At 46.0% G+C, this 19,471-nt stretch overlaps 1 protein-coding gene across 1 annotated transcript in view; it reads right to left on the bottom strand.

Annotated features, from left to right (window-relative positions):
- Positions 1-2,092: 2,092 nt before the first annotated feature.
- Gypc (glycophorin C (Gerbich blood group)) overlaps positions 2,093-19,471 on the bottom strand; it is a 35,032-nt gene continuing 17,653 nt past the window's right edge. The window contains exons 2-3 of the mRNA XM_034517620.2: positions 6,986-7,036; positions 2,093-3,981 (exon numbers count right to left, since the gene is read on the bottom strand). Coding sequence (XP_034373511.1) covers positions 3,785-3,981; positions 6,986-7,036 — 248 coding nt within the window. The 3' untranslated portion in view covers positions 2,093-3,784. The remainder of the gene's footprint in view (positions 3,982-6,985; positions 7,037-19,471) is intronic.

Raw genomic sequence — 19,471 nt, 5'->3', positions numbered from 1 at the left:
TTTCTAAAAAGCAGCATAAGTCATTTCAAAGGGTTGGCACAGTTGCTGTGCCATGCTGCCGTCTGGTGGTCCACTTTCTCTTGCATGTGAGAGTGGGCTGGGCTGTCCTCAAGTTCCGAGGCATGGATGGGGAGGTCATTAACTCCCAGTAGATATTGCTGGCCGTCTTAATTATACTCTCAATGGCAGGCCAGCTGCCCCATGTGGTGATCACCCTCACAGAAGGGTCTCTCACCGTCGGTCAGCTCTCACCACAGATGGGAATGGTGTCCTAGAATGACGGGTTTTGTGGGCAAAGATTCTGGACAGCAGACACCTGGTTTGGGGTGCTTGAATCCTTGACTAGTGACTTGTTCTAGAATTCCAAGCCCTGGCTATTCCTGCACGGGAGCCCCAGATCATGGTCTTCAACCTGCCAAATGACCTATATTCCTCTCCTGTCAGAAGCAGCATGAGCTCCAGCAGCCCTTGGCCTCTCTGAGTCCCTAGATCTAAGGGGCAGGAGAGGATCTGCATCGACCATGGTTACTGTGAGGTTAAAGGAGGCCTTCACACTATGGATCTGGAACTTTTCACTGTGTGCTCAGACCTCTACCCTCTTCCTCTAACCGTCCTCTCTGAGGCACCCTTTCTTCCTCTCTCCTTTCTCTTGCTCTTTATTTCCTCTTTCTCTCCACGCCCCCCCTTACTAGCTTATGAAGACTTCAGTGTGTACTGTGCTTGTACATTCCCAGAACGTTCCCCACAGGCATGATATATCACTTTGGCACAGTGCTGAGGGGAAGATAAAAAAGATCTCCTTGATTTATGGAGGCATAAGTCCTCTCTCTCCCTCTCCCTCTCCCTCTCCCTCTCCCTCTCCCTCTCCCTCTCCCTCTCCCTCTCCCTCTCCCTCTCCCTCTCCCTCTCCCTCTCCCTCTCCCTCTCCCTCTTCCTCTCCCTTTCCCCCTCTTCCTCTCTCTTCCCCTCTCTCCTTCCTCCCTTCCCCCCTCTGTGTGTGTGTGTGTGTGTGTGTGTGTGTGTGTGTGTGTGTCCGGTGCATGCATGCACTCCCACAGGCTCATGCAAGTTTATATGCACTACTTCATTTATTCATCTTACTCTTTGGCACAGGCTTCCACTTCTGTAGTTACCAGAGACAGCACCTTCCTAGTGGCACCTGAATGGGCCACCTTCACTGAATCAGTCCTGCAGCTTGAATCATCACTGCTGTTGGAACTGAGCCAGGCAGGGTTGGGCATTGGTCTGTTTCTGTAGGGTTTCTAGGTTCTGGGTAGTACATGAGTCTGAGAGGAGGAGAGGACAGGCATTGTGAGCACAGGGCACTGCTTCTCAGAGTGGCCACAGGCATCACAGATGGCTGTGGATCTACTTAGGGAAGGAGGGACAAATGGCCAGACAGGAAAGTCAGCACTCTTAGAGGCCTAGGGACTCTCGGACCATCCTATGCAAGGAGGAGGATGTCTGTGCTTGCTTGGGTATCTCTTCTGAGCCTACTGAGCAATCACTTGTGTTCACATCTATGAAGACAAAGCCCGGAGCAGTGCACCTTGAAAAGCTGGAAGTGATGTCACCATAGGGAAGGAAATTAGAAGTCCTTTAGTGTTTCCTAGACATGTTCCCAGGCCCCACCCACATCATAGGAGAGAACCAATTCCTCAAGATCCCCTTCGAAGGACACATGTGTACAACAGCGCCACCCCCATAAATATGAAGAAAATCCACAAATATTCTGTGAAGACATGGTGGGTCTCTGGCCAAGCCCATTTGAAAATGTCACACTTCTCAGCTATCAGCTTCAGTATCCACAGTCTACCTGGCCTTATAGTGACTGAGATACCTCACTCAAATTCAACTCTGCTTAATTATGGTATTTTCTCAGCCCCTCGATAGATACGTGACTACACCGTTTGTTTGTTTGTTTGTTGTTTTCTACAGACGATTTCCTAGGCTACTGCTGTGTAGTGTCATTTCCAGTATGGGCAGATAGAATGGTGGGCCCCATCCATAGATGCTTTCTGAAGTTGTAGTTATTCGTGGCCAACTGCCATCTGAGAATATTAAATGAAAAACTCCAAAGGTAAACAATTCATAGTTTTAAACAATCTTTTATTACAGCTTATAGTTCTAATTATACCATTGTGCTGTTAGTTGCTGCAGTTAATTTCTTACTGTGCCTAATTTATAAATTAAATCTTAACATAAGTATGTGCTGAAAAGCCAAATACAAGGGGGTTTAATACTGCCTTGGGTTTCAAGCATCCATTAGGGTTTCAAATAAGGTCTCTCTAGATCAATGGGTGTCAACTGTAGTCAGACTTTTAATTCATAGATCAGAACATAGACATCTTCTGATCTGGGGTCATCTGGTCCTTGACCATTATAACACCTTGTTATAACCGAATCGCTGCTTCTCTTCCCCACAACATTCTGAGGAACCGAAGCTCCTTTGGCTGGTGGCCATACTTGACTAAGCTTGTATCCTCATTAGTCTCTCAGGGATCATGATATGGCTTTTGTTTCTGGCTAGTAGGTGGGGATAGCACAGCTGAGGGGGCTCCTGAAGGGTGGTCTTTAAATGCAGCAATGCTGGCCTTAGAGAGACTGCAGAACCGCTGGTGATCTTACCTGGGAGGGGTTGGCTAATTAGTTCATTTTCTGCCTGTTATTAATTTTAAGTTAGTGACTTCTCGGAAGGCTTTCAGAGGTGGTACAAAGACGAATTCTTATTGGCCAACATAAGCAAGCCATGTATCCGTGTGTCAGTGACACTGGAATACAGTGAATGCCTAGCATCTGATGCTTCTGTTCCTGCCCACAAAGCTGGGAGTTAGGAACCAGAGGTAACACAATTTAACATCATTTCCTCTTGAAAAATAAAAAGGCAACATTAAAGCTGGAGAGGTCAAACACATGGCTTAAGGTCCTTAGACCAATAGAGAGGAGCTAGGAGTCAAGCCAGGCCTGGAGGATCTGCAGTCTCTTCTAACACAGAGGCATCTTCACTGGGACTCTGGCATGATGGAGGTCACTCGTGGTTGCTGAAAACTCTTTTAAAAAATTGTTTATCAAGAAATTAGTGCTTCAGCTAGTAGCCTGGTTACTCTGTATCCTCTGTCCATTTGTTTCCTGTAGCTGGTACTGGTGAGGGGAAAGGGCACCCTTCCCTCTCTTCTTTTGACAGAATTCAGACAATCCTTGGCCTGTGCACACAGACACAATGTTACACCAGATAAAAGCCAGCAATGGGTAGCATTTACATTTCCCAGACACTGTGCCATTTGATACAGAATTTTCAGTTACATCTTAAACTTATTTGTAATCATCTTGAGCTGCATTGATGGGAGACAAAGGTGCCTTTTAGCTCTGGCACCTGCTGGCCTTCCCAAATGCCAATGATTGACACTTGATGCATTTATCTCCAGGCAACTTATAGATGCTCCACTTCACACATCTCATTCCCAGGTCCAAACCTCCTCATGAACATTGAGGAGAACTTTCATGCCAGTGATGACACCTGCATTGCCCGGGGAGACTTGTGTATCCAGATGTTCTGTCTTCCTTGCAGAGCCAACGCCATTGGGTGGCCACTGAGTCCCTGGAAGAGTTACTCTGTGCCTTGATTCCTCCCATCTGTATTGATTCCCTGGCAGGCACCCAGTGTTCTGAAGTAAGAGTCTTGGGGTGCCCTTGAGGGCTTCCTGGTGCTGATAATGGTGGCACACATCGGGGGTACTTTCCTGCAGCCAGAAGCATCTCGCAGGGTTGTCAAGTTTGTTACACCTCAGATAAAGTATTCCTTCTTGCTGGTGTCCCCAGCATCCTGGAGGGCAGGGTCACTTTGCAGGGCTGCATCGGCACTCTCTGCAAACTCTGTGCCTTTGGCCTCATTGGTATGATAGGTGCCCTTGTGCCTGTACAGGTAGCGAAGCATGAGAAAGAGGAGGCAGACCAGGACCAAGGCCACAGCAGTGATCACAGCTGCAAGAGGGAGACAGGATGCAGGTCAGTCTGAGGTAGTGTTGCAGTATGTCTCTTTCCCCTGGGAATAGCCTCATGCCATCTTGGAGTAGAGTACACTTTGGCCAATCAGCAAAATAGTACAGGGATATCTGGGTCTATGGAGCTACTGTCTAAGACACTAACTGGAGGAAAAATAATCTCTATTTATTAGCTTGCATCTATGCATCATTGAGCATGCATATGATTAAAATAAGATGTGTCATGGGAAAGGACATGCCCAGTATGCAAAGGCTCACATAGCCAGAGCCCATCAATCAACATAAACAATTCACCCAATGACTGCCCAAATGTGAGCCGAACAAGGCTGACACCAATAAACTTGCTAAATGTGCCTAAAACATCCTATGAGGCCTCAACCTACATAAAGAACTATAGGCAACCAAGGAAAGTTGGGAATGGTAGAGGTGACCTTCCCCAATGAAGAGAACACCAATTATTTGATTAGTGCCAAACGGTCAGTCCTGAAAACATATACACTGGTTACCCTTCCCATAGAGTCCACAGGGGGAAATGACAGGAGTGACTGGGTATGATGTGACAGGGGAGGGGGCGGTGCTTTTTGGGGAGCCGTCCTTATCCAGCTGCACCATCCATTCCTGTGGGGTGAGGACTTCTGAGGTCTCCAGGAAGAGATGGACTTGGTCATTCAGCAGATGATGTGCCCAGCGTATTGCCAAGGATGTGCTAGGTCCCAGGATTCAGAGAAATAGAGTAGAAGTGGGACAGGAGGGGGCAGCTTATTTAGGGTCTGGAAAGGAAAATTTACAGGGTTCAGGGGCAATAATCCTATGGGAGGTGTTTAAGTTTGGTTGCTCGGTTTGAAGCTATAGAGTCAACCTACAGGGTTACTGCAGAAATAATGCAGGGGAAGGATGTAGCTTCTGTGTCTCATCTGCATGGAACACCTTCCTAAGCTCCCTACAACTATGACAGGAACTGTCTATACTCCTCGAGAAAAGGAAGGACTCAGGACCCACATGAACGAGAGAATGGTCAGCTACACGAAGTCAACAGGTGTCTTTGATCGTTTCTTGTTGCTTCTCTATTTTTAGCTGAAGATGATCTCTGAGCTATGCATCAGCTAGTGAGAAGACTGGATCGCAAAGAAGGGAGCAGAGCAAGACACCACCCAAGCTTGGTTGCTCTTGAGACACAAGTAGGAAGCCATCTGCCCAGGGTCCAGCCTTTAGGATGGAGGTCTGAGCCAAGGCAGGGGCTAGCTAGCATGTAAGATGGGAAATGTGAAGTCCTAGAAACCTGGGTTAGCTTATCTACTTATACCTCATACATACAGAGTTAGGCCACAAACCTGTTAGCTGCTGCTCTCTTGCTCATAAGAGCCTGACATATATTCAAAGGCGCATGCTCACAGCTAACCATTGAACTGATCATGGGGTTCCCAATGGAGGAGTTAGAGAGAAGACTGAAGGAGCTGAAGGAGCTGAAGGGGTTTGTGGCCCTATGGGGAGATCAACAATACCAACCAACCAGAGCTCCCAGGGTCTAAACCACGAGTCTGGGAGCACATAGGGAGGGACCCATGGCTCCAGCTGTATATGTAGGGGAGGACGGCCTTGTCAGGCATAGGTGGAAGAGGAGGTCTTTGGTCCCATGAAGGTTGGATGCCCCAGTGTGGGGGAGTTTGAGGGCATAGAGGTAGGAGTGTATGGGTAGGTGAGGATATATCTTCATAGAAGCAGGAGGAGGGGGGATGGGATAGGGGGTTTCTGGGTACAAAGAAATGGGGAAAGAGGATAACATCTGAAATATAAATAAAATATTCAATAAAAAATTAATTAAAAAAAAGAAAAGGAAAAAAATTCAAGCAACGGTCCTGCAGTCTCTCTCAAATCCAGCCATGGAGAGTGACTGGGACCCTGCAATTCTCATAGGCAATCGAGTGTCCCCTTCCCTTTGCATCTTAGAGCAAGTCTAGCTGGTGTCTAGAACTCTGACAACCTTGGATTATAACCCTGCTTTTTGTCTAATGCCTTCCTGCTTTGTGACTCCCAGCACACAGACCAGGTCACGTGGCATGGGCTGCATCCCTGCCTCCTACCACCATCCCCAACTGTAACACTCAGATACTGCCTTTGCTTTCTGGGACTGAAGGAGCTCTCCCTTCAGAGTCCATATCATGCTATACATGGCAACTCCCTCCTGATACTTTCCCGCCTCAGGGCCTCACCCTTGCTAGTGGTAGCCGTGGTGCTGTGACCTCCACTTCTGCAGTAAAGCTCTTTTGTAGAAGACTCTGTCCCAATTTTCTTTCCTACTAATCTTTTTTTTTTATCATTTTTTTTTAAAATTTATAACACAGATGACTCATTCTCCAGCCTGTGCCTCTGGGGATCTACGGTCCAGAGAAAGGATGTCTTTTGACATGTAATTCACCCTTTTGTCCCCACTCCCATCAAATACCACATGTGACACCTCCTACCAGGACTAGTGTTCATTTCCGTCTTCAAAGCTCCCTCTGGGGTGGTGACATAGTTTTTGTTAATTTGGCACAAATCTATACACACCTAGGAGAAGGAATCTCAATTGAGGAATTGCCTTAACCAGACTGGCCTACGGACATGTCACTGGGGCATTTTCTTGACTGCTGTTTAACACTGTGGGTGGTTCCATCCCATGGCTGGTGGGTCTGGGCTCTATAAGAAACACTGCAGAGCAAGCTGGAAGAAGCATGCTGGTCAGCAGCTTTCATCCATGGTTCCTGCCCCTGCCTGTGCTTAGCTCTTTCCATGACTTTCCTCAATGATGGGCTGTGACATGGAAAGATCAGTTAAATAAACTTTTTACGCCTGAGGTTGCTATTGGTCGAGGTGTTCATCACAGCAATGGGAAGCAAACTAGAACAGGAGGGAAGCAGCCATGGCCACCTCTCTTTCCACTCAGACGCTCAAACCAGTTCTGGCTAGGATCTTTCTTGGGTGCTAGAAAGGTACTGCCAGCTCACCTGCAATGATGGCAATCTCCATAACGCCATAGGACATCCCTGGGTTAGGCTCTGTGGACAAAAGCAAAAACCTATGGTAAGAAAGGAAGACCACAGTCAGAAGCACCTTGCCCTGTATGCACCCCCGGATCACTTGCAAAGCCGCCTGGTGATTTGCCTGTGTAGAGAAGAACACAGTGCACATAGACCTCTTCTGGAAGGCACAGACCCAGCTCTGCATGGCTACTGAACCAGGTTGAGAACACTCCACGAATCCCAGGGTGTCCTGAACCATGTCAGCTCCCCATTGAATTACATCACAAAAGTCCATGTCCACACCTTTTAGATTCTGGTTCTAGTGTAGACATTTTCCCCCCAGGTATAATATAATCATCTTGGAGGCTAGGTATCCATGGCAACTCAATGAGCCAAAAATACAGAGACAGCTATGTTTATGATAACGGCAATGAAATTTTTTGATATCTCCTAATAGGAGGAAGAAGCAGAAGTCTTAGGACCCTCAACTGATTGCAGCCATTACTCTCCTCTGGCCTCTCCCAACTACAAGTGATCTTTGGAAATACTAGAGTACACAGGACACAGTGGACTCTATGATAAAGCCGCATGAGTTCACCAACTAAGATGTAGGGCTTTGTGGTAATGCAACAGATATGTGTGTGTGTGTGTGTGTGTGTGTGTGTGTGTGTGTGTGCATGTATATGCACATGTGTGTATGTTTGAAATTCGTATATGTTTGTATAAGTATGTGCTTGTTTGTAGGTGTGTGCCTGTGTACTTGTGTGTGGAGATCTGAGCTTGTCCTAGGTGTCTTTGCATCTTACTTTTTGAGACAGTATCCACCACGAACCTAGAGCTCACTGATTCAGCTAGGATTGCTGACCACTTAGATGCACGGCTCCTCTTCACTCTGTCCCTCTAGTGGTAGGATTGCAGATGCACCCTGCCATACCTGCCTGCTTTATATGGGTTCTATGGATGCAAATTCAAGTCCTTATGCTTGCACAGTGGGCACTTCGCCAGCTTAGCCATCTCCCCAGCCTCGGATGTGTCTGTGTTTGTTTTGGGGTTATCCACACTCATGCTTTAGGTAAGAAAACCCAAAAAGAAAGCCTTCCTACTTGTCCAAATTGAACTTTGATAGAACCATTATTTTGGTCTTCTGTTGAGACCATATCTGGGACAAATAGAAAATTGTTTCTATTTCTCCAGGAAAAGTTAATGCAACACTACTACATTTAACCACAGAGGTCCACACTGGCTAGACACTCAGTAGGTTATTTATGGTGGGATGAAGACCTGTACCACTGTGTTTAAGAAAGGCCACTTGGTGGTTTGCTCATGCCAAGAGTGGCTTTCTTATTGCTTCATATCTAGTATTGCAATGATCTTCCAGGGAGATGCAGGCCATCAGCAGCCCATTTCACAGGCTAAACACGGAAACTCTGGCATGTGGTCACCTAGCTCATTCAGGGGCAGGCTGGGACTTCATTACTTATTTGAGGTACACGTTCTTTATTTTAGCATCTCCCCAACCACTCTCCCCAAACCCAGGTCTTTGGATTAAGTGTCCAGTGGGCAAGGCCCATCCCATGGAGCTATCCATCCAAGTTACTGAAATTGCTGTGAGTGTTTGTCTGCAGTTTTTGGCACAAGGGAACATATTTCAGTTATACTTCTAGCTACAATGCATGATATTTCCTCTTCTTGGGAACACAGGATAGGAAATAATTTATTAGATTATGGAACTAGCAGTACTAAATTAGAAAACCCCTTACAAATTAAAGCAGAGAGGCCACACCAGGTTCAGGTCATCATTGTAATTGTAGTACAATGAGATCTTTCTCCCCAGAGCACACACATCCTCAGTCTGATAAGACACTGGCTGCTGGAGTCTGGAGGGGCAGTAAGCAGGAGACAGCTAGGATAGCACCTGAGGTCAGCATTGAACTCCAGGGTGGGAGGATAAAGCCAGGTACCACAAATATCATGTTAGCAAATGGACACACACAGAGGTAGGGCAGGGGTTATTGAAACCAGTATCCGGGCTCTATGTTTAGTTCAAAGTGCTCCAAAGCTAACAAGCAGAAAGAAACAAATTCAACTGGATGCTGGACTCTGACCCAATATTAACAATGGAAGCTCGTGATTGAGTATAGAGCACAGAGTGGGTTCTGAATATTCACCTGACACATGAATGAACCCTGTACACACGAGTGGATGGCATTATTAGCTGGATTTGGACCATTCTCAACCACCAGTACATCACAGATTGGTAAGAAAGAAAACCATCTGCTTAAGGCAGCACAGTCGGTTAAGAAGCTCAAAGACCCAGGGCCTCTTTCATACTAGGCAAACGCTCTACAAACACTGAGAGATATCTCCAGGATAACATCTTCTTCTAAGAAAGAATTAAGAACCAGGTGTGGTGGCACACACCTTCAATCCCAGCACTCTGGAAGCAGAGGCAGGTGAACTCTGAGTTTAAACCCCCCAGGTTCCAGGTCATCCACGGTTGTATAGTGAGACCTGTCTTAAAAAGAATTAGTAATTGCTTCCTGTATACTAAGGGGTCACTGTTGTCCGAATTTAGAATGTTTTAGCTCATGTCAGTCCCAATGAGTTGTTATTACTTTCATTTGATGAATCCAAATGTCAAGCCCCCTGCCCCTAAAGTGCATCTTCCATGGGTCAAACAGCCTACTCATGAGAAGCAGAAGTCATTAATTTCTGGGTGGTGGAGATGGCTCAGTGACAAAGAAGGCTTTCTGCATAAACACAGGGATGTGAGTTCAAATTCTCAGTTCCTACATAGAAAGCTGGTGTGAATGCATGAACCTGTAACCCCAGTGCTAGGAGAGGGATAGAGGCTGGAACATTGCTGAAGTTCTCTGACTACTAACCTAGCCTCATAGTCAGTGAGATTATGTCTCAAGAGAATAAGACAGTGATAAAGAAGGTACCTAAGACCACCACTGGCCTCTGTATTACACACACACACACACACACACACACACACACACACACACACACACACACACACACACACCCACACATTAGTCCCAGGTAGCTTGGAACCAGTGTGTAGTTCTTCTACAGTGGAAAGCCTTGGCATCGTGGCTTTCAGACGAGGCATGTGGTGGTTTGAAAGAGATGAATGAGGTGATTCCCCCGTCTTACTTAGGGTTTCTATTCCTGTGATAAAGCATCATGACTAAAAGCAACTTGAGGAGGAAGGTTTATTTGGCTTACATAGCCTGAGTCACAGTCTGTGGAAAAAGGTCAAGGCAGGAACTCAAAGCAGGTACCAGAAGCCATGAAGGAGTGCTGCTTACTGGCTTGCACATTGTGGCTTGCTCAACCTGCTTTCTTGTACAATTCAGGATCATCTGCCCAAAGGTGGTGGTGCCAACAACTGATTTAGACACTTTGACATCAATTACTAATGAAGAAACTGTTCTGTAGACTTGGCTACCGGCAATCTGATGGAGGTGTTTTGTCAGTGGGAGCTCCATCAACAACCCATTGCTTGTACTTGTGGAGGGTTTGTGAGTATCATCAGACAACTGAACAGTCTAGATACTGGGACAATGCCAAGGCCAATTAGGAGCTTGATCTATTTGTTCTCCTTTGACAGAAGAGGAAGATTACTTTGGGAGTAGTTGGTGTGGCTTTAACACACAGGGAGAGAAGACATGGTATCTTTTAATGTATCTTTCTGTCAAGCTGACTGATCACTACAGTGAAAGGGAACCAAGTTGTTAGTGGGAAGCTGAGGCCAAGAAGAGCAGACCATGTAACAGGAGTGACCCAATGACCATGCTTGGGAGAAACAAACCTTCCTGGGCACAATCCATTCCTAACACGTGGGAAGTCGAGTCCTCCACAGGACATGTCTGTTGCTCCACACCCTGTTAAAGTCCCGTCCACTGTCTTCTAGCATACAGATACCTTCTTGTGGACTCGTCTGCTTTCTACTGGTTTGTCATCTTTTTACATCTTTTCTTATGGGTGGAGCCAATGGGAGAGCATCCTCCCAGACGGAAGGTAGATTTTGATCTGGCAAACTGTGGACCAGGAAACACTGAGTGGATGTGCATGATTTGCCAATGACCAATACATGTAGGTCCTTTGGGGGGAGAGAATGTACCTTCTGTTTTTCCTGAAAGGAACTGAGGTGGAACAGAAAGTGGGGAATGGCCAGTGAGAAGGCTCAGTGGGTCCAAGTGTTTGCCACCATGAAACACGATGACCTGAGTGAGTTCAATTCCTGGGACCTACATAGTGCAAGAAGCAAACAGACTCCTGCAAGCTGTCCTCTGGGCTCCACATGTGCTCTAAGGTATGTCTATTGACGTGCAGGCAGGCGCGCATGTGCCCCCCCCCCCACCTTCACACTCACATTAAATAAGTAAATCACAAAAAGTAAATAAATAAAACTCAGTGATAATAATAATAATAATAACAATAATAAAAGAGTTAATAAAGAATGCAAGGCATGTCTTGGGAATATAAGAAAAGGCATGGACCTATCACTCTAGAATTCTGTTGCTGCAGCATCCTTCACCCATATTAGAACCTACTTCTTTGGGAATCCAACATAGACTAAAGACCGACAGCTCTACAGGAATCCTCCAGCACTCCAGTGCCAGACTGGAACTGCTAATTCATTCAGTTCCATGGATTCAGCAACTATAGGACTCTCAGCCTCTCCAGTGGAAGACAATAATTTCTTGGACTTCCTGGACCACATCCTAAGAGGTAATCTAATAAATCCCCCTTTAATGCATATATGCATCCATTTAGAGAACCCTGGTTGATACAAAGAGCTGCCACAGCAGCTCACTGGCTCTCCCTTGAGAGATTGAGGGACTTGGGAATTGTCTTACTTTCCATGCATCTTTGAAAAGCCCCACACTCAGGCTCTCGGCATGTCTTCTTTCTCTTTGAGTGCCCTTTTCTTCTTACCTCTATGCTTAAGCCTATACTAAAATATCTTAATGAAATTGCTTCTTCATTATCCCAGCTACTCTTGAAATTCTTTTCAGTGCCAAACACTGTGAATTCTGGTTTGACCTTAATCCAGGACCAGAAAAATCTAAGGGATCTCCTTAAGCTGTCAAGTGTGGCACTGTGGAATTGTCACTCTCCAGTCCCTCTCTGTTTCACCAGGACCATTCGTTGGCTTATGGATGGGTAAAGGAAGAGATTGCTGCTTTCATCATATGGAGCACAAGACGTCAGCCGTATGGAGGGAAGGAGTTACACAGGCTTGGATTTTGGACCTTCTTCGGTCCTTCTAAACTTTCCTGTGGTAGGATCATACTCTGGGGCAGTATAAAACTGTTCCTGTCAGAATACTTTCCTCTCCGAGGCGTCTTTCCTTCTCTGCAAAGCAGAGGCAGGAAATCCAGAGCAGCAGGCAATAATAAGATGGATACTTCTCACCTTCTCACTCTCAAACTGAAGCGTGCATGTGCAAGCATCTCGTGGGACCTGGGAAACCACAGATTGCTGTTGCCTCCACCCCAAGACTCAGGGTAGCCAATGATGGGAGCTGAGAACTTGTAGTTCTCTCTCTCTGTGTGTGTGTGTGTGTGTGTGTGTGTGTGTGTGTGTGTGTGTGTGTGAGAGAGAGAGAGAGAGAGAGAGAGAGAGAGAGAGAGAGAGAGAGCGAGAGAGCAGAGAACACCTAAGCACTGTCATCTCAGGATCCATCTACTTTGTCCTTTAAAACAGCATCTCTCATTAACTTGGACCTAGATGATTAGGCTGGGCTGGCTTGTTACTGAACCTCAGGGATTCTCCGATCTTCCCATCTCTGCTTCCCTGGTGTTAAGGTTACAACCACATGGTACCATACGTGGATGTTTTTAAACATGGATTCTGGGGGACTGAACTCAGGTCCTCATCCTTCAAGGCAAGCACTACACCAATTTTGCCATGTCCCTACATGATTTGAGAATTTCCATTTCTCATATATTCTCAGCAGCTGGTGGTGTTGAAGCCTCGATCTGAGCACCACTGAGCTTATGACTGTGCATCTATAGCATGTGGGACACGGTGCACACACTGCCTTATACTCTTGGCAAGTGACATTAGGCTTTGGTAAAAAGACTGGAAGGGCCCCATAATCTCTTATCAAATAAATACAGGACCTCAGCATACCTCCCCTCTAACATGACTCCTGGTTAGTGTTTTCTTGCTTTTTAGGAGCCAGCTAATGTCACTGCAAACCTAGCACAACTGCGGATGAGAACTTGTCACTTGCCTGTTCCTCTGCCCGCCCCCATACCTGTTGCTGGGGTCGGGGAGAAGACTCTTATGCCTGGCTCTGAAATGCATGTATCCTCTGATCAATGGCTTATGAGACCACAGTGTTCTCAGCCTTGTTCTCTGGAGGCTCAACAAATCCTTGGCAGAATACACATGCTAAGGAACTACAACCATTGCTGACTATGGCAAAAAGCAATTAAAAGACAAATTACCACTGCCAATTACTTTAAGGGCAGCTGGTCTGGGGTGATGAGGTGGAGAAACGCCTTTCTGATGGAAGATCTCTTCTCTACTCAAATGCCAATGGAGACAGATATCCCCCGATGTTATGAGGAGCCAAGAGGGGATTGTTCATCCTCCTCAGCTTTGGCATCACAGCCCTGAGCTTCTTAAGCGGTAGCTCAGGAAGACCTCAACACACCTGTTACATGCCCATCCAGGCACGTATGGAGAGAGAAGACACTTAGGATGCTACGAGGCACTGATAGAGCCTTCACCTGTCCAGCCCACATCCCTTCAAGGTCAGCACACTTACCACACATGGAGCAGACTGGTAAGTGTGTGGAAACTCAGGCCCAGACTTTCTTTAGGGAGTGATGTTGTATTTATGTTTTTTTTCTCACATTAAAGAAGGTTGCTCAGCCATATTGTATTATTGTCAATATGTGCTAAGAATCAAGTACAGTGCCTGGCACTGTCAGATCATCTGGGTATTTGTTATTGTCTGTGGTGGTTTGAATTGGTATGGCCCCCACAGACTCATGTATTTGAATGCTTGGCCCAAGGGGGAATGACACTATAAGGAGGTGTGGCCTTGTTTGAGTGTGGCCTTATTGGAAGGAAGTGTGTTATTGTGGAGGAAGGCTTTGAGGTCTCCTGTGCTCAAGCTCCACCCAGTTTGGAATCAGATACTCCTCCTGGCTGCCTGTGGAAGACAGTCTCCATCTGGCTGTCTTCAGACCAAGATGTAGACCTCTCAGCTCCTCCAGCACCAAGGCTGCCTACACAATGCCATGCTTCCTGCCACAATACTAATATACTGAACCTCTGAAACTATAAGCCAGTTTCTATTAAGTGTTGTCTTTTATACGAGTTGACCTGGTCACAGTGTCTGTTCACAGCAATAAAACCCTAACTACGACATTATCATTGCCAAAAGTGTCATGACTTGGGTTAAGATGGTATGTTGGTTTGAATGAGAATGGCTTCCATAGGCTCAGGTATTTGAATGCTTAGTCACTAGAGAATAGAACTGTTTGGAAAGTATTAGGAGGTGTGGCCTTGTTGGAAGTGTGTCACTAGGGGTGGATTTTGAAGTTTCAAAAGTCCATACCAGACCCAGTCTGTCTATCTGTTTCTGTCTCTCCCTCTCTCCCTCCCTCTCTCCCTCCCTCTCTCCCTCCCTCCCTCCCTCCTTCCTTCTCTCCCTCCCTTCCTTTCTCTCTCTGTCTCTCTCTCTGTCTCTCTCTCTGTCTGTCTCTCTCTCTCTCTCTCTCTCTCTCTCTCTCTCTCTCTCTCTCTCTTTCTCGCCCAGACAATGTAAGTCAGTGATGGACTCCTTCCCCCAGCCCCTGCAGGACTATTTAGCGATGCACACCTCTTGCAATGAATTTAAATCTGCATGTCCTGTCAGTAACACTAGAGGAAGAGGTTATGTGAGGGGAGGAATCACTGGGCCCCTGTGTCTCTTATCATAGAAATAACCTTTTTCTGATTAATTAATTTGGCTCTTTAATTGGGTTATTGAGGATGGGAAGAGCTTGCCTTATTAGAGCTGCCAAGGCTCAGTCTCTGACCTTAGTAACTCCTGTAATGAGCTTTGGAAGGTTACGCCTAGTACTGGTTCCACTGTGTATTCTCAGCTTCATGGTCATAGGAACAGACCTCTACGTGGCTTACCTGCCACTCTCCTGCCTCACCACCCTGGACTGCTCCCTCTCAAATCATAAGGGAAAAACAAACCTTGCACCCCTTAAGTTTTGTCTGTCAGGCTTTTGTCAGAGAGACGAAAGAGTAACAAACACACAAATATTTAGTAAGGGAAAGACATTCTTGGTTGGTTGACTGTACAAACTCAGGCCACAAACCAAAGCTTATGGAGTGAATCGTTTATATAACACTTTGCAGGGCCAGAGCAGACGACTTGGTAAAACTTGCCTTTCAAGTGTTAGGGCCTGAGTTTAAGCAATAGAATCTATGGTTTTCTGTTGTTTGGTTTTTTTGGTTTTTTTTTTTTTTTTTTTGTTTGTTTGTTTAAAATCAGATGCTCACCTATAACTCTAGCAGGAAATCCCTGGGGTTTACTGGCCAGCCAGCCTAATGTACCTGGAGAATTCCAGGCCAGTAAAACCCTGTCTTAAACAAAAAGTGCTTCCTGAAGAATGTCACTTCAAGCTGTCCTCTGGCATCTACAGCGCACACCATGCCCCAGCATGCACTTCACAGGTCCTCTAAGTACAACTTTGTATACAACTACTTAGTATATCCTGGGGTTCTCTAAACAGTGAACCTACAGAGTTACACTAAGCTTCCAGTAACATCGATGGCTGTCATTTATTAAGTTTCTGGCATGAACCTCATGGACAGAGGTTAAGTCGTCCTCATGTGTGCTTGCCCATTTGTGCTTTGCACACACTCATACATCTGACTTAAGTACAGATGAGCAGCCCCTGCGTCCCTGCACACACTGCACAGATGTCTAAGTCCTTGCTTCCCAACTGGCTCTTGCATGCTCATGTTTGCCCCTTCTCTGAAGGACTCAATTAACTTAAGAATGCAATTGCATTTTCAGTATAGTTAGGTACCTAATTATGTGACTCACGACCTTAATCAGATTATATGTGTAAATAACAACGATTTAGTTAGCCAAGCTAACTCTAGGAGGCTCGCTTGCCTGTACATGAACGGAAAGGTGTTCTTTCCTTCCTGGGTAGCAGCAGATCCCATGTCCATAACTAGCAGGACAGTTGGGTAGGAGGAGGTGGAATAGAATTTGGCAACCTTCACTTGGGTGGTGTCTTGTGTGTGGGTATGAGTGGGCTTGTGGGTGGGCGTGCATGTGTGTGGGTTATAGACTAGAGGTCACTCTCTGGCTTTATTCCTTGGGACAATGTCCATCTTGACTCTTGAGACAGGGTCACTCACTAAAACCTAGGGCTTTCCAATTAGCCAGCCTGACCAATATGTGAGCCTCAGGGATCCTCCTGTCTCTACCTGCCAGTGCTGGAGTTACAAGTGCAGCAAACTGAACCTGCTGGGTTTTCTACATGGGTTCTGGGGGTCAGACTCAGGTCTTTAAGCTCCTCTTTGCTAACAGTTACCTCTCTAGTCCTTGGATAGCATCATGGTTAGAGGCTGAGCTTTCTACAAGGCAGAGAGCAGAGCTCCAACAGGCAGGGTGAGCAAAAGACAGCTGAGGGCTCTGAGGCAGGAGAATGCAGAGTGTGGCCCCAAAGACGAAAGTCCACTAGCAAAGCATCCGGGAGGAAAGGAAGGGCAGGGTAGCAGGAAGTGGGTGTCCTTCCTGCCCTTTCTGCAGTGTCCCTTCCTCTTGATCCTGGGAGACTCTGAGAGAGCTTCAGGGCTACAGGACTGCTCCTGAATGTGCAGAGAACCTCTCTTTGAGGGCGGTGGCCAGGTCTGCAGGAAACCATACTGATAAGGACCAGGTGGGATGTAGACACTGTTCCTGGTACCGAAAACTGCTTAGCTCTCCACCCGCTAAATGTAAATTCCTCAGATAACTGTTTTCCTACATTAAACTTAACTTTCTTAAAAGACTTTAGGAGAAGATTTAGGGTATTTTAGAGTCAAACTTTCAAGGTGGATTCTTTTTGCAGAACCCCAATGCTGTCTCTCACATTGGCGTCTCTTGGCAACACTGCAGTTTTGACTCGAGTGCTAGGCTTGCACTTGAAAAGGGTCTGGCGGAAGACAGAGTGCATCTGGGTTTAAATATCAGGAATATATTGGCTGGGTAGGGGTAAAGACAACAGTACGCAAATAAAATAACACGACCCTTTCAAAAAGTCACCTCACAGTTCCTCAAGAGGTCTCCTCAGTGGGCGACATAGGGAACTTGGAATTTGGTATCAGAGATTTGGCAGGAGTCTTTACTCTCTGTTCATCTCATCTACACAGGCTCTAGCACGCAGAGAACGACATGAGAATATCCTGGATGGCTCCCTAGGGATGGCCTCCTACGTAAGATCTTGTGTGTGTGTGTGTGTGTGTGTGTGTACAACAACAGGGCCCCAGAAACCAGAAGTCTGGACCTGTGCTATGGAGGAAGAGACGGCAGAAGGCTCAGTGCAGTGTTTACTATCATCCGAACCTTTTGGGTTTCCTGAGGGTTCCTGTGTGCTATTTACCCTTCTTCATCCCTCCAAATCCCGTCTGCTAGGTATCAGGGCAGGAAAAACACTGTTGGGAGTCACCAGTTCATTTCCTCTTCGAATCTGGATGGAATCAGGAAGCTGCCAGCCCACGGTCCCATTCCTATTATGTCTTTGTCTGTGCTTGGGGGAGGATAGGCTGTTTCTCTCCGCCATTCCTGCTCCTTAATTCCTCTATTTCCTGCTCCCACTGTTTCCCTAGCTATTAGAATGTTCTATGAACTTCTCAATCTGTCATCCTTGGCAAGCTCCCGATCCATCGTCCTCATTCTCTGCCCAGGTCTTGTGATTCACATCTGCCCACGCTAACTGTTTTCTTAAAGCAAAGCACACACACACACACACACACACACACACACACACATATATATATATATATATCCCTTCCTCTTGTTGGCTGAAGTCTCACAAGTCAGCTGCCATGTACATTAAGTGTTTCTTTGATAGAAAATAATACTAGAGATTAATCAGAGGAAAACCAATATATATATATATATATATATATCTCCAGTTTCACATCAGGAATTCATTGGATTCCTGCTGGTTCCTTCAACCACAGAGGAAGTGTGGTTGAAATCTGAACCCCACTAGGTGGGCAGACTAATATAGCTTCCTGCTGCAATGACCAATGCAACACCCCTCACCACTTAGTAGGGTCTCTGCTCTTCAGAAGCAGCTTTGAGTCCTGCCACATTTGCTCTGGAAGAAGAGTCATTGAAATGTGATCTCCCAACAGGCTGCTGTGATTATTTCTTTATTAAAGGTGAGGAGATTTTGTTCCATCAAACTGAATAACAAAATAAAATCAGTTACCCCAGAAAACCACTAGGCAGTAACAGGATTGGGTCCATTGTTCAGTCAAGAGTAAGACTTTCTTACCAGAGAGATGATCTAAAAACAGGATAGGTTTCACATTCTTGCATTCTTTTGAGGTACGGATGCTTTCACATGGGAACAAATGTAGTTTTCTATCTTGTACCTTTCAATTTATTCCTTTTGAGTTTTTGTTTGGGAAGTTAAGAACATGAGACTTTGGGAGAGAAGAACAGGAGGGTGTGAGTGGCTAACCCCGTAAGCATCAGGAGCTCACTTTCTTCCCCTTTTCCTTGTCTTATTACTTAGTACACGATCACTATCATGTTCAGTGTCATTAATAAGGTTTTGTTCTTCGTCTGCCTGGGTGAGTGATGGGCAAGGAAAGATCGTAAAGATGAGGGTATGAAAGCTGAGTTCTCTCATGTGAACGCTGAGTAGATGCTGTGGGAGAGAGGTTCTAGAAAGAGTGTGTAATGGTGTAAATAAGAATGGCCCCCATAGACTCATAATGAGTGCTTAGGGAGTAGGATTAGAGGGTGTGGCCTTGTGGGAGGAAGTGTATCACTGGGGGTGGGCTTTGAGGTTTCAAATGATCAAATCAGGCCCAATGATCTTCTTTTCTTTCTGCCTGCCAATCCAGAGCATCTGCCTGTGCGCTGCCATGCTTCAACCATGACACTAACCCTCTGAACCTCTAAGCCAGCCCCAATTAAGTTTTTTTCTTTTATAAGATTTGCCATGACCATGGTGTCTCTTCCCAGCGATAGAAATCCTACCTAAGACAGAGATAGTCTTTATCAATTTTAGAGAAGGGGAACTACACTTAAGAAGAATAGTTTCAGGGTCAAGCAAGATGGCTTAGTAGATAAAGGCATTTCTACAAAGCCTGGCAACCTGATTTCAACCCTCAGGACCCATAGTGAGGTCAAGGTCACAGGAAGGAAAACTTTAATACTGCTGAAAGGTCGGAGGTTGCATCAGGACTGTGGTTAAAAGTTAATGA

This window comes from Arvicanthis niloticus, chromosome 14 (genome assembly GCF_011762505.2).
Source record: "Arvicanthis niloticus isolate mArvNil1 chromosome 14, mArvNil1.pat.X, whole genome shotgun sequence".
Classification (NCBI taxonomy): domain Eukaryota; kingdom Metazoa; phylum Chordata; class Mammalia; order Rodentia; family Muridae; genus Arvicanthis; species Arvicanthis niloticus.
The sequence above is the reverse complement of the archived record's forward strand: the minus strand, read 5'-3'. Positions and strand labels throughout refer to the sequence as shown.